The 14670-nt window shown below is 40.4% G+C and overlaps 1 protein-coding gene across 2 annotated transcripts in view; it reads left to right on the top strand.

Moving 5' to 3' along the window:
• Positions 1–14670, top strand: part of ITCH (itchy E3 ubiquitin protein ligase) — a 58910-nt gene that overhangs the window by 16874 nt on the left and 27366 nt on the right. Inside the window, exons 2-5 of one of the 2 annotated variants that reach the window (XM_030502849.1) lie at positions 7021–7111; positions 9997–10135; positions 12316–12440; positions 13575–13712. In XM_030502849.1, coding sequence (XP_030358709.1) covers positions 7042–7111; positions 9997–10135; positions 12316–12440; positions 13575–13712 — 472 coding nt within the window. In that variant the 5' untranslated portion in view covers positions 7021–7041. Of the gene's footprint in view, positions 1–7020; positions 7112–9996; positions 10136–12315; positions 12441–12883; positions 13214–13574; positions 13713–14670 lie in introns of those variants that run through there. The other variant, XM_030502850.1, reaches the window with a different exon arrangement.

The following is a 14670-nucleotide window of genomic DNA, read 5'->3' on the forward strand; positions in this document are numbered from 1 at the left end:
AGAGTTGTTTTAAGCCAGTCCTTTGCTTTAGAATCTGACTTAATTGAGCCCTCATAAATCTTAAGTGAAGGCTGAAGTTGGTTTTTTATTCCTTATTTGGAATATCCGTCTCCTTGTTGCTGCAGTATGTTTTCCTGTTGGGCTAACAGGAAAAGGAATGATGTTTGTGATGTGATGCAACCCTGCTGGCACTCTCTTTAACCCACAGGTTCCTTTGCTGGCCAGTCATCTGTGTCTTATCAGAGTGAAGGCATCCTGGTCTTGACACAAACACTCCTTAGAAAAGAAGTGTCCTTTGTTATTCAATAAAAGCCATTCTTTTAACCTTTGTTTTGCTGGTTTTCCTGATTTATACATGCACATTTCCATTCCTCCTTTGTTCATGCTAATCTTAACATTTCCATTACAGTTGTCTACAAGGTATGTTTACTTGTAGCAGAAAAACACTCAGTAGTAATATTCAGGATAGTAGTTACCCAGATAATCTCACTCATAAGATTATATATAGCTGTTGCAGGAGATATGACTTGTTAAAGGAGGTATGACTTCTGACTCTGAAATACCATTGTACCTTGAAAGGGTATAGAAATGAGAGCCTGTAAGCAGGTGCAACAAGAAAGTGGTTTCTGTGTTGAGCCAAAAGTACAATGAACCTATCTATACGTGAATTAGATAGGGGAAAAATGTAAAATACACATTTTTAAGACAGCATAATGGATGAAGTTTCTACTTCAATGTCAAGGATTTCTCATTAGCAAGCCCACAGTAAGAAAAGGACAGAAGTTGGGCATCTCTTGTGGTTCGCGGTTTATCTATCTTGCTTTCCCCTTGTTGCAGCCTCTGAAGGTCATGTCACTTGAGTTGCTTCCCAAAGTGATTAAATTGTATTTCCCACAAATATATTTTTAGCTGGTCTATTGAATGGGCTCAAGTATTGTCTTCAAGTCTCCATCTCACTCATTCTTACCAGAGCAGCTGCCTTTATGTGGCTTTGTGAGTAGTTAAACGGAGTGTGTATGCAGCAGAAGGGATGTGTACCTGTGGTGCTGGGTCTAACCTGTGGAGTACACTTGCTGATAGCAGTGGAGATGTGTCAACACCAGCTCAGCAGTTCAGCCTGGAGCCTGGGGCTGGTTCAAAAGCTGTTCAAAAGACCATTTAGGCTTCTGATTTTACATTTCAGCAGATACATTATGGCAGAGACTACTTTGATTTTACTGCCTTTCTGTGAATAGGTGTAGTGCTGCTCACATGCAGGAATGGCCTTTCTGCTGTTAAAACCCTCTGTGTTTCCATTCCTTATATAAACATCCCTTGATGCAAACCTCATAATTGCTTCCCTTTCCAATGTGTACTCAACACTCTTACAATACGTGTCTATTCTTTTCTTCCTGGTTGATTACTCAGCAGTTTCTTTCTTTCTGTGTCTTGTTACTCATTTGGACAAAACTGACCATGCCCATAAAACTTATTTTAGGGGAAAAAATCTTATAAAAATGTCAAACAATAAACTCAGCTCTGTCAAAGCCTTTTTTACTTTAAAGATGAAACTTGAACAGTTAAAGTAACTGCAAATTTGCTAAACAAGTAAGTTGCCAAACTAGCTGGCTCTGCCTGGGCTTACTGGGTGATTACAGCTAATGTTTGAGAGAACTTTTCCACCATATCCATGCCTTCATTGAAAAAGAGGCTTCAGTGTTTTGGGGGAAGAAGGGAGAGCATTTGTGTTTTGTTTCTCACACATAAAAAAGTGCAGTATCAATGTGAACAGGTGACTTTGAACTTGCTCTGAAATACCTAATCTCATCTCTTCCCAATTGTATGTAACTTCCATATCTGTTGATAAAAATAACTGTTGTAAAATGTAAACTGGGACATGTTACAGCTTATGTGTTTTTTTCAAGCAGAACTTTGCATATTTTACACTTTACCCGAAAGCCTGTATTCCTGGGTTACACAGTGGGGTTGTCAAAACCACTGTTACTAGCTATGGTAAATAAGCTTTTTCATGATGCAATGATGTTTTTTACTGGATTATTGAACCAGCAAATGCACTTTGAATTGGGACACCTGTAAAGAGCAGGTTAGCCTCTTCTGAAAATGAATTACTAAACATAAGGCTTACAGCAGCCAACAATGTGCAATTATTTCAGTAGTTTTTAAATTATAAAGAACATGTGCCAACATATTTTCAGAGCTATGCATGTATAATACATAGTCACGGGGTTTCATTCTGACCTAGTTGTCTCTTCTATTCTTTCAAATAAATAGGAAATAATATTACCTTCCTCAGTAAGTCAGTTATTTAACATGAATCCCAACACTGAATAAAGTCACTGTAAGTTGAATTGCTGTAATGCTCTGAAGATTTCTCAAGCCTTTGGCAGCATTTTTCTTTCATGTGTACTCCCTGATTCTGTAGGGTAAGAAGATTCTTTCCACCTCTTCCCTCACCTTGCTTTAACCAGGAAGCAACTGAAGCTGCTTTTCTCCCCACTCTTTCTCCTGGTTTCTTAAAAGAAAAATACATGAGGATCATCCCCTTCTGCCTTCCCTTTTCTGAGAGTGTAGCATCTGGGCTGCACTTCTCTAGAATTGCCTTGTTATTCCACACCACTCTCACAAAAAAAAGATGTGGTGATGAAGTTCGCTGCCTTGGATTAAAATGCCACTGCAGATGATGCAGTTTGGCCTGGTAGCATCAGGTCATGCCATAGGGGAGGCTTCTGAGAAAGCACACTACTTAGAGGTGGAATTCAAAGAGCTGAATCCCAAAAGGATGCATGCACCGAATTTCCTACTGTGAGGCAGGTTTATTTTAAGGCGTATTTGTTCAAACCTGCCTGAGTACAAACACTGGCACATGCAGTAATGAAGCTGAGTGCAATTTATCTAATGATCTGCACATTATGGGAGCATGTTATAAAACCAAACCTCCTACCTACCTGGGAGTAGGTGTGCAGCCACCGAATAAATTCAGGCAAGCATTTGAGTGGTTTATTTTTAACAACAAGAAGATATTCATTCTGTGTTATTTTGTATTACATCTTTTTATGTACCGTATTATATCTTTTTATATGCCAGATCATTTGTCTTGTTCGTTTCTGAGGAAATTCTACTTACCTGGTCACAGGTGCTCTGAGTGTGTGTTACACTGCCCTGATCTCTCTGTCACAGCCTTCAAACCTGGTAACTAATGTTTCTAAATTGCAAACTCTGGCAGGTTTCTTGGAAGGAGGGTAGCAGCATCTGAGGGCAAAAATGGCAATATAAACCATAACATCATGTAAAACAAAGCAAAACCAGGGAGAAAAAGCCCAAACACACAAACCCAAATCAAATCCCTAAATATTTATGAAGATGTGTGTAACTTTCTATTGCAGAAACCCCACTTGGGTGTATATTCTGAGTTCGTGGAAGTACTTGTTGCGTTACAGTGAATTATAAAGCAGACATACCACTTTATAATGATTTCTCAGATTATAGTTTTGCTCAGAAAATTATTTATGAAATAGTTTGAAAGCGATTGTTGAGCTCATTTCCACTGGTGAGAGTTCCGAAAGTCTCATACAGTTAAAATGCTTGTTGGTGTTCACACATCATGGCCCTTCACATCTAGTTGCTGACAGAACTGCTTGTCTTAAATAATTTGCTCTTCACAGAATCCTAAATGTGTTTTCTGTTGTAATAAAACCAAATGGCAATATTTTAATAATGATTAAGGAGTGTATGTTGGTTTATTTTGTGATTAAGTTTCTAAGCAGCCCTAGGCTGGTTTTGAGTTGAAATCCTACACAATGCTACTATTAAAGATAGCTCTTACTACAGTAGTTTCTTACCAAAGAGATTTAATGTGTGTATTTGTTATATAAACAAAAGAGGAGCTAAATGCTAAAAATTAAGCTTAAATATAGAAATCAGATGGATGTGTGTGACTTGAGGGGTTTATTGTGTTTTGCAATCTCTTTGCACTTCTAAGTGCAGTTCATTAATCTACACTGATTCGTATTTGACTAATGAATGTATTTTAGCCTTGTTTCCTAAGAAAATGAGGTGTATACAATTCCACCTGCTGATCCTGTTCAGCTCGTCCCCTTTTCCTGTGTGTTGCACTACAGACTTTGATAATTGCTGATCCATTCCAGCAAAAAAATTGAGGGAGATGGGGTGTCAAAGTTAGTTAAATTTCTGAGTTATAAAAATCTGGACAGAGTTATATATGTGGTAGGGAAAAGGCTTAGATTAGTGCCTAGCTGAGGGAGAAGCTGCAGTGTGAGTTCAGGAGCTCTTCCTTGCTGGGTGCCTGGCATGGAACCAGGGATTCTGTTTGCTCAGCCTTTCTCAGCTGGCAGTCGAGGAGAGCAGAAGACCCGTTGGAGTCGAGGTGTTTGAAAACATGAGAAATAGGGCTGTTGAAGTGCAGGGCACAGATAGGTTGTTGCTTTCTGCTTCTTTTCTTGGAACTCTTTCTTTTCCTGGTTAACTAATGGAGCTTGCTTTATGTGAGGAGCTGCTGGATATTAGCAAGTGTGTGATAAAGTAAGACTCCAAAGTGTGATTGCTCAAAAATAATTAGAAATGTTATGGCATCTGAGAGAACTCAACAATCGAGGCCAGGTTGGATGAGCCTTGAGCAACTTGGTCTAGTGGAAGGTGTCCCTGCCCATGGTAGGGGGTTTGAAATGGATGAGCTTTAAGGTCCCTTCCAACCCAAACCATTCTATGATTCTATGTGTAATATAGTTTCTTTTCTTCTAGAAGCATTAGGAGGCAACAGGTTCTGTAAGTTGTCCTAAGCTAGTTAGTGAAAACCATGTCTCACTCCTTAATTTGCATGTATACATGTGCTAACTCAGCAAATGTTACAGGACAGTCACTGCAGATGTGATTAAGCTGCTAGGATTTTTTTCTGCACATTCTCAAAATGATGAAATATTCAGAAAATCATTTTAATGAGTGTATTTTGCAGGCTTAGAAATGAAAGTGAGCTTTAGCATATGCTCCTGAATAGATGTTGTGTGCTGTATATGCCTACTGTGTGACTTCAGTTGGAAATGATCACCTTCAGTAACTGCATTTGTATTCTGGGCAGTGTTATTTCTCCAGGTGGAAAATAGAAGCTCGTCTGTTAATGCAAACTCCTTGAGGCTATCCTGCATGTCTGTGTTGGTCGTGGTGCTGTTCAGCTGCTTTCTTAAAGTATAAAGGACACCTAGTGAGTTCAGTAGAAGGATCAGAATAAGAATCTTCCTTTAAATCCTTGGCATTTAGACTACTTTTGAAATACTGATCTTAAAAGCTTTCTCACTCAAGCAGGATTTATATTTGTGTGATTTCCATCTGGAATCTAGTAATGAACAGTACTGGACTCCACTGATAACACTATATACTGTTGAAGCACGTCATTAGTACTCTTTTTGATGGTGTCATGTTCTCCAGTAGTTCAGCATCAGCAAGCTGTAGGATGCAAGAACTTCCCATTCTTCTTATCCCATTGGAAACTACCTATGGAATTATCAGGTTCATAGTAATTGTCACAGGATACAGATTGCAGCCTCTAAAAAGAGAGTTGCCATATTCAGACCTGGTCTCTTACAAATAACGTTGTGCGTGGCACATGGAGGGCAAGAGCTGTGCTTGGTTAGGCCACTTGTGGCGTTATCAGTCTGTCTGTGTGTGTATAGCCTTTTGTGCTCAAGGTACAGGTATTAGCATGGTAGTTTCCTTGGTGGAAAGAATATTGTGTGCAGAAAACTACCCGGGAGCTGGCATGTGGTAGTTAATCTGCTCCGGGGTTCCAATTTGGTGGCTGATCAAAGATGTGCAGCAATGGGCTGGGAGGCGTGTGTATGCCCAGTAGCCAGTCCCTTGGCCAGAGCAGCGAGCCCACACCAGATGGGAGCCCAGAGAGAGAGAGATCAGACATAGAGGTGGATGGGTGGGTCTGTGGTAGGTTACGACCACAGAACACAATGAGGAGGGAGCACCGCACGACGGGATGCAGTTAGTAGTCTGGAAGTTGTATCCAGTGGGTAATTTGCAGTCTTCAAGAACCCATTCATTTTCCATTGGGTAATCTGCTGTAGAGGTTTATATTTCGTTTAGCTGGTAGGGGATATTGAGCTGAAAATGTGTTTTAGAAATGAATAGGAGACAAGGATGGCTGGACATATCCAAGGCGATGTCTATTTTTAAAATAGCATCATGCTGTTTCACTGCTGTCAATTTTGAAGCTCTATGATCCATAGTGTCCACTTTTTCTCCCCTGCTTCCCAAAACCAAATGCTGAATTGAATGAAGTTCAAAGAGTAGTAGGAATATCTGCGTGCTTTGATGGTAGGAGCCCAGGCTAGTATCAAGTAGCACCCGCTACCACACCCTTGTGAGGACTGGGGTGCGCTAGGAGGTCAGGTTGGGCTCACATGAAGGGTGTCTTACCCTCTTTCAGAAGTGGTCTGTTTCCTCTTTTAGTTGAGTGCTTTGTAGAATTACAGCTCCTCTCTGTTGACTTGATCTGAGTCAATTCTGAGAGATACAGAAATGGGTTTATCTAGATTTTCAAAATACACTTTTTAATTGAATCACTCATTTTCAGTCTTTTTCCTATGCTTGTGGGTTGTTTGTTTGTTTGGGTTTTTATATATAACCAAGTAATACTTGACATGGGCAGCTAAACTTACCCAGGACTTACGACATCGAAATAGGCTAATACTTTCAGACATAAGAGGTACAGCAAACTTTGCAGTGAGAATGTCATTCCTTCTCAGTTACTTGACAAATGGAAGGAACAAAATCAAAAGACCTCTTTTGCGTAGGACATGAATATTTACAGATTGTGTAATAGTAGAGACTAAGCCCTTTGTAAACCATTTTCTGGACTGTGGGGAAATGCAAAGGAACTAGAAAGAAAACAAGCATGGTGGGTTTATTTGCAGTATAATGTATCTACGTGCCAAAAACCAGATGATTTAATTTTTGAGTTTCTGAGGATTCAAATGTTTACGTTGTGTCTTCATCCAGATTCAAGATCCAGCCCGTATTATGGCTGGCAGTGGGTCCAGATCAGGACCATCCAGTGGGTTTTCCATGAAATCACAGCTTCAGATCACTGGTAAGCCTTTTGAAAGGAAATCTCTCTTCTGGTTAGAAACATAAGTGTTTTCTTTCTTACAATAAAATACAAGTCACTAGTATGTTGCATTTCGGGGACTTTGGAGTTGCACAAAACCCAAGAGAAGTTGCACAGTAAAATTGAAGGTGTCTTGCCACCATTAGTTGACAGCTATTTTATTCAGGATTTTATCTAAGTTTAGATAAATGTTTTTGAATGCTGTTAAGTAAATTGTACAGAACAGTCCTCTGAAATGTAATCCTGTATTATGATACTGCTTTCAGATAACACTTGACATAATACCAAGTCCAGCATTTACTCCTAACAATCTTATTACATCTCAAGCTAAGTGAATCTAAACTGCTGTTCATTACATTTGACTTATTGCTTCTCCCTTGTTACATGTTTTTGTGGCCACTGTTATAAAGGAGCTTTAATAAACATATTGGTGAGAATACTACTGTAGTTGATCACCTGTAGATTGCATAGGAATGGATTTGCCTGGCATGCTTTGCTTTTTCAGTGCCCCACCAACAGAGTAACTGTTGAAACTGAATTCCCAAGTTTTGCTCACTCTAACAAACTTTACCGAAGCATAAAAGCTGAAGCCTGGGCATAGGAGAGCTGTGGATGTAGGCAGGTCTAGGTTTAGAAGCATCAAGGGTAAATTCTGAATGCTAAGTGTGGAAGATCTGTGGGTATATGCAGACGTTTCACAAAGTTGATATTATGGGGATGAAAGGAATTGTCAAAAATAGATGGGAAAGCTGTAGCTAGAAAGGAGGTTGGAATCGAGCTAGTTTTACTGGCTCTAAGCTGTCACCTTGAGGTCATAAGCATGTTTTTTCTCAGTGGGCCGTGAGTCTTTAAGAGAAATCTTGTTCCTACAGGTTGATACTGGAGAGAAAAAAAATGAAGAGGTTTGGAAGGGGGTACATCCTTTACATAGCTATGGAGAGCAGAGCTAGGGATTGAAGTGGTGATTGCTATCTAAGGCTTGCTCTGTTAAAGACTTGTGACTCACATAAAGAAAAGTGGAAGAAATGGCTTTGTTTGGAAATGAGACTGTTAAGATATTTGCATGGTTCTCAGTTTATGTAGAAGTTCAGCCACAGTCTGCAAGCAAACTATTTCCTGTGCAAGCAGGAGTTACTTTATCTGTAAACAGCACCTGCCCTAGCCTCACCTCCCTGTTGCACTGTCTTCACCAGATTTAAATCAACTTTCAGGTTGTCTGCTTAAGAACGAACCTTGAAAGTAGGTACAAGACTGCTGATTTGTGCTGCCTCAAAGTAGGTCTTGATGCCTTTGAGATAGCGACGTTAAGGCATGAGATGCTGTAGTATAGAAGTACTGGAGACATGGGGGGAAGGCAAGGGGAGCTATTTGTGAGAATTAATGTTAGCTAACTGGAGATAATTTCTGTAAGATGTCTGTAATAGAGGAAGAGTTTCCCTTGAGAGCAGTTCAGAGCGGTTTATACTAAGCTACTTGTCTAAATCTCTAAAGGAGCAGAGACTATAAAGGGAATCTAGGTAGATTAGCCATATGGGCTTGAATTAGTCATCCTTTTTTTAAGGATGTAGTGCAGCTGAGGTGGGTGACAAAAACCCAGGAGACCAAGTTGTTAGAACAGAGTGGAGTTCACTGCCCGATTGGAAATGTCTGAAGTACTGAAATTTGTCTTAAGTACTGGTTTGTGAGTTTAGCGTTGCCAGGGAACCCGAGAACACTCCTGATCCAAGAGTCAAAGGTCAGGGGTAGGCTGGCGCATACACATGCTGCTTTGGCTACATGGAGGCAGCATGGCCATGGTTGTTTGGAAAGACAGGAGTGTTGCGGTCAGTGCTGTTCAGTGTTCAAAACCAAAACAAACCAAAAACCAAACCACCAAAAAAACCCAACCAAACAAACAAAAGACCAAGACAAATGTGTCTGTTTATGTTCATCTCCATCCTTGTCCTGTGTGTCGTCCCGTGTGTCCTGTCTGTCCCCCCTCTCCAGAGCTGCAAGTCAAAAATTGTATCTTAGAATCCTAGACTGGTTTGTGTTGGAAGGCACCTTAAAGCTCATCCAGTGCCAACCCCCTGCCACGGGCAGGGACACCTTCCACTAGAGCAGGTTGCTCCAAGCCCCTGTGTCCAACCTGGCCTTGAACACTGCCAGGGATGGGGCAGCCACAGCTTCTCTGGGCACCCTGTGCCAGCGCCTCAGCACCCTCACAGGGAAGAGCTTCTGCCTCAGAGCTCATCTCAATCTCCCCTCTGGCAGGTTAAAGCCATTCCCCTTGTCCTGTTCCTACAGGCCCTTGTCAAAAGTCCCTTTCCAGATTTCTTGTAGGACCCCTTCTAGAGCAGTAGGTAGTTATTTGAGCTCAGAATTTGGCTTTAGCTTTTCTGTCAGTTTGCATTGATACAGAACACTGTATAACACAGTTATTTTTCTTAATTATGTTCATCAGGAGTGGTGGCAGTTTTCCATGATTCCTTAGTGAGGAAGACAGAGCATGTTTTGAGCTTTTTAACAAGCATGTGTAATAAACTCCTGGAATTCTTCTGGCTGGTGATAGGATGAGGTTGTAGAGGGTGTTTTCTACTTTCGACACCTAAGCCCTTTTGCAGCTCTTATACTGCTTATTATTAATAATAGTGCCTGATCTTACAGGAGTGCTGTTGCATGTTTTAGGCATATGTGTGAGCTATAGCATATATAGATCTGGAAGGCAAGAGCATTTTTGTCCATCTAATGTATTTTGGTTTTTCTTGAGTGTCATTGTCAGGCTTCAGTGACTTGATACTTGAATACTGAAGCACACAACTGAAAAATATTATTTGCAATTGAAATCTTATTGAGTAAATTACTATTTTTTTTCTCTTTCTTAACAGTTATTTCAGCAAAACTCAAAGAGAAAAACAAATGGTTTGGACCCAGCCCTTATGTGGAAGTCTCAGTAGATGGGCAGTCAAAGAAGACAGAAAAATGCAACAATACAAACAGTCCAAAGTGGAAACAGCATCTTACAGTGTAAGTTTGATGGTTTTGTTTTCCAATTTGTTAGAGCAAAGTTAATGCAAATGACAGTGGACTTCAGGTTTGTGTTTCTAAGCCAGGCATTCAGTGTTATGTGATGTGAAGATATTTGTGTTAACTTCTGGAGCAAATATCATAGAATCATACATCACAGAATCCCAGACTGGTTTGGGTTGGAAGGGACCTTACGGTTCCTCCAGTTCCAACCCCCTGCCACGGGCAGGGACACCTTCCACTAAAGCAAGTTGCTCCAAGCCCTGTCCAACCTGCAACTGATACTGATATCAATTTGTTTCTCTGTTGTAAAGCTTCTCAAAACTCAAGGGAGCACAAGGGGCAGGTGAATACTTGAACTCTGAGAGCAGCTTTCTAGGAAAAAAGTTTTGTGAGTCCATTCTGTAGTATGAGCTCTGTTGTGACACTCATTGTTCTGCCCTTGCCAGAATACTTTTAAGAAGGACAAGGAAAAAGCTAGGCTTTTTGGTTTCTCTTCTCACTAGGAGAGCTCCGTTATTCTCCAGGATATGCCTTATTCACACACACTTTCTCACCTGCCATCATCTTGCTGCAAAAAGTTTGGTGAGATTTAGCAGTTTTGAAATGAGCATGGTTTGATTTGGCTTGTTTTGGAGCTAAAGGGAGGAGGATGGGAGTAACTGCTGTGGCAGCAAATCTTTCTGTTTGCATGTGTATCTTCTCCAGCAGGGGCTCTCCCAGTACATTGCTTCTGGCATAGGTCTGGAGTGGAGGGTCTGACCACATAGGTAATCCTTGATCAAGAGCTTCCAGGTTTAGGGAACTGCTGGTGGCTTTTCTGGGAGCAGAGGTCAACAAATTCAGACTGTCTGTGTGCTTGGTAGAGGCTGCAGTATTATGGTTTTATGACCTTATCAGCCCACAAGATTTTTCAGAGGGAACTAAGGCTCTTGTTTGGTCTATGTGGAGGCTGACATTGCCACTGGTTGTACTCTCTCTGCTCTCTGGAAGGTATCTTTCCAGTTTGTAGCACCATGTGTTGAATGAAGTTCAGATTGTTGTATCACTAGAACAAGTGAAAATGTAAGAAAAGCCTCAGGGAAGTGGAAGGGGGTAGAAATAAATTCTTCCTTGAGTTATTTGATTTGGAATAAAGAGAAATTGTTGTGGTAGTTTGGTTCATAAGGGTCTTTTTTTGGAACCAATTCTCCAAGGACATAATCAAATTAGCACACTGTAGAAGGAATACATCCTGCTCCTGGAGATGGTGAGGGGAGTTTATGAATTGTGAAGTCTTCTTCTGTCTCAGTAAATGCATTGTGAAACCAGAAGTACACTAGTAAAATGCTAAATACTTTTGTATACGTTCCTACTTCTTTGTCAGAATATGATGTGAGTATGTGCCAGCTTATTAGGGGAGCAGTCATTCTAAAAATAATTTTTGGGATTTCGGAGTACTTCACATTTTAGGGGATGTCCTAATGTGGGGCTTTTGACAAGGGCCTGTAGGAACAGGACAAGAGGGAATGGCTTTAACCTGCCAGAGGGGAGATTGAGAGGAGCTCTTAGGCAGAAGTTCTTCCCTGTGAGGGTGCTGAGGCGCTGGCACAGGGTGCCCAGAGAAGCTGTGGCTGCCCCATCCCTGGCAGTGTTCAAGGCCAGGTTGGACACAGGGGCTTGGAGCAACCTGCTCTAGTGGAAGGTGTCCTTGCCCGTGGCAGGGGGTTGGCACTGGATGAGCTTTAAGGTCCTTTCCAACCCAAACCACTCTGTGATTCTATGATTCTGTTCTCTCATAACCTCTGCAAAAAGCAAATGTGGTGTCTTCCCACAGCGTGAAAAATTCTCACATCAAGGTACGCAAATGCTAAACACTCATGAAATGTGAACCTGCAAGAATGAGTCTGTTTTTCTAATCCTGGTTACACTCAGATGCTAATTGTGAGCCGATAGTTTTTCTGTAGGTATTTCCCTTGAAATAGTAATAATAAAAGACATAGTCTATGAACAGCCTCGCAACAATCTTGTCTTTAAGTGACACATAAACATCCTGCATATGAGGATGTGATAGAAATGGTGTGATGTTAACCGCTTGTTTCTTTGGTTTTAAATAATTTTAAGTGGCACTAGATTGGTCTGTTCATTCACTTCCCCTTCCAACAAATGGCCTTACTCAGTGCTCAACTTTTTCTTTTCAGAATTGTCACTCCTGTAAGTAAATTAAACTTTCGAGTCTGGAGCCATCAAACGTTAAAATCTGATGTCCTTCTGGGAAGTGCTGCTCTGGATATCCAGGAGACTTTGAAATCAAACAGTATGAAACGTAAGTGCTGCGTGCAACTCTCTGGATGGCCTTTAAGGATTCCTTTTGTGGCTACAGGCTGCATTTATGAGCTTCCTTCTGCTTTTTCAGTGTCCTCTTATTTCATTATAGACAGTCTGCTATGGTGCCATTGAAAACCTGGTATTTTTCACTTTACTGGTCTGTGCAAGAGAGAAAGCCTGAAGTGTTCCCTTTTATATAGCTTAAAAATGAAACTGAGATCTTGGTGCTAGGAAATGTGTAAAGTTATTTTTGTCCTAAATAGTTTTTCATGCACCTCAGAAGTAGTAAGCTTTTAGGCATCATGTACATCCTAGGAAGGTTGAAAGAAATGTGGAATTCTGCACACCTGGTACAGGATTTGTATTGCTGCAGCATAAAGCTTTGTGCTGTCACACTTATGTTCTGTCCTTTTAAAGAAGTGTTTGGTTCTGAACTTCCAGATGTGGGCACTGTAAATGCAGCCTGTTGATAGCAGTGTGATAAGGTGGTGTCCTGCCAGAGTGTTACTGCCCTGCTGAATCTGGGTGAAAATTACCCAAGGGGACCTGCATTGTGCTGTATGACACCAGATACCCTGCTGTAGTCACTGCGTTGTGTTTCAAACCATTTCATCAAGGACTGAGAAGCAGTTATTTACCCTGAAAATACCTTTGGTCTGGGGATATGATGCAAAATCTTCACATTCTAAATGTGAATCTTGATGTCATTAGATAAATGTGAAATATTTGGATTGAAAGATAGAGTTGATATCTGCTCCATGTAAGGATAAGGTGAATTTTGTTTCCTAACTACAGGTTTTTGAAGACAGGTGTCTTAATTGCTTTAGAACTGTGAACAGAAACATAAGACTCAATCTCTGCTGTGATGATAATCCTTTCATTAGGCAACAACAAGCTTATGCTTCAGTTTTCTCCTTTTTATAGAAATAATAGTATTTTCCTGACATCTGGAAATGATTAATTTTACCACAAAACCCAGAAAACATTATGGAGAGAGAGAGCTGTGGTGCTGGGGTTTGTTTTGGTCTTTTTTTCCCCTTGATTACTGTGTTCTATGATTGCATTCTTAAATAAAATCCACTTTTTTGTCATGCGGCAAGATAAACTCCTGTTCTTCTCTGTACCTTTTCAGTTGAGCAAGTAGTGGTGACATTGCATCTTGTTGGTGACAGAGAACCAGCAGAAGTAGTAGGGGATTTGTCTGTCTGTCTAGATGGGATGCAGGTAGATCCAGAGCTCCTAACCAATGGTGATGCCTCAAGTACAAGAAGTAAGTAACTTTCAATTCAAATGTGCCTTCTACATATATCTAGTATACAAAGCTTGCTTTTTTTTTTTTTTCTGGAGGCTTTAACACAATGTTTTAATAATCATAACAGCAGCAGTTTCTATAACTTCCTGTTTGTAGAGACCAGAACTCTTGTGCATTTTTATTTGAGGTGGATTCATAATCCATAGTGAAGATTTTCAGTCTTACTGTAATGAAAAGAAGATCAATATCTTTATTTTTGGGGCTTTGTTAACATATCTAGCAATCACAGATTGTTATGAAACTCTCAGCTTGCCTGAATGTTTAATAACACCAGGGGAATAAACAGAAAAGAATATAAAGTAAGTTAGTTTAATCTCATCATCATCAGTATTTTGCTCACTAGGAGACTGGGGTTTATATTTGTTTTTCTTAAAATATCTCATTTAAATAAATGTTTTCATAGACTTTGTTCCCTGTGGAGTGCTGCAGAGAGGGATCCACTATTCTCTTTAGTTGGTGCCTTCAGTTTCAGATAACTAGTATGAGTTTTAAGTGAAAATCTTGAATACATGTAAAAATGTGTAATTGCATTACAATAAAAAGTAACGGGGTTTAATTCCATTGGTGCAGGACAGGAAATGGAGCATTTCTGAGGGTATTGTACATTGCAGAGTAGAAACAGATAAAAGGTTATTTCTCCAGAAGGCAGCATTGGAGAGACTCTGTCCTGCAGCAACTGAGTAGGCAGCTAGTTGGCAATTTCTGGGCTTCCAGGATGTTTTTTAAAGCACTAGAAGACATTGCTTTGAGATGCCACCTAAGTATCATAGGAAAATGGAATTAACACACTAGCTTTGTAACCATTGTTTCTTAAAGCTTTCTTCGCATCTTGTTAAAAGGATCAATCATATGATCTGATTTGTAAGTAAAAGCCAATGCTGGGTTATGTGGTGCTTGTAGAGCAGGGCTGAGGTGT

This window comes from Strigops habroptila, chromosome 13 (genome assembly GCF_004027225.2).
Source record: "Strigops habroptila isolate Jane chromosome 13, bStrHab1.2.pri, whole genome shotgun sequence".
Classification (NCBI taxonomy): Eukaryota; Metazoa; Chordata; class Aves; order Psittaciformes; family Psittacidae; genus Strigops; species Strigops habroptila.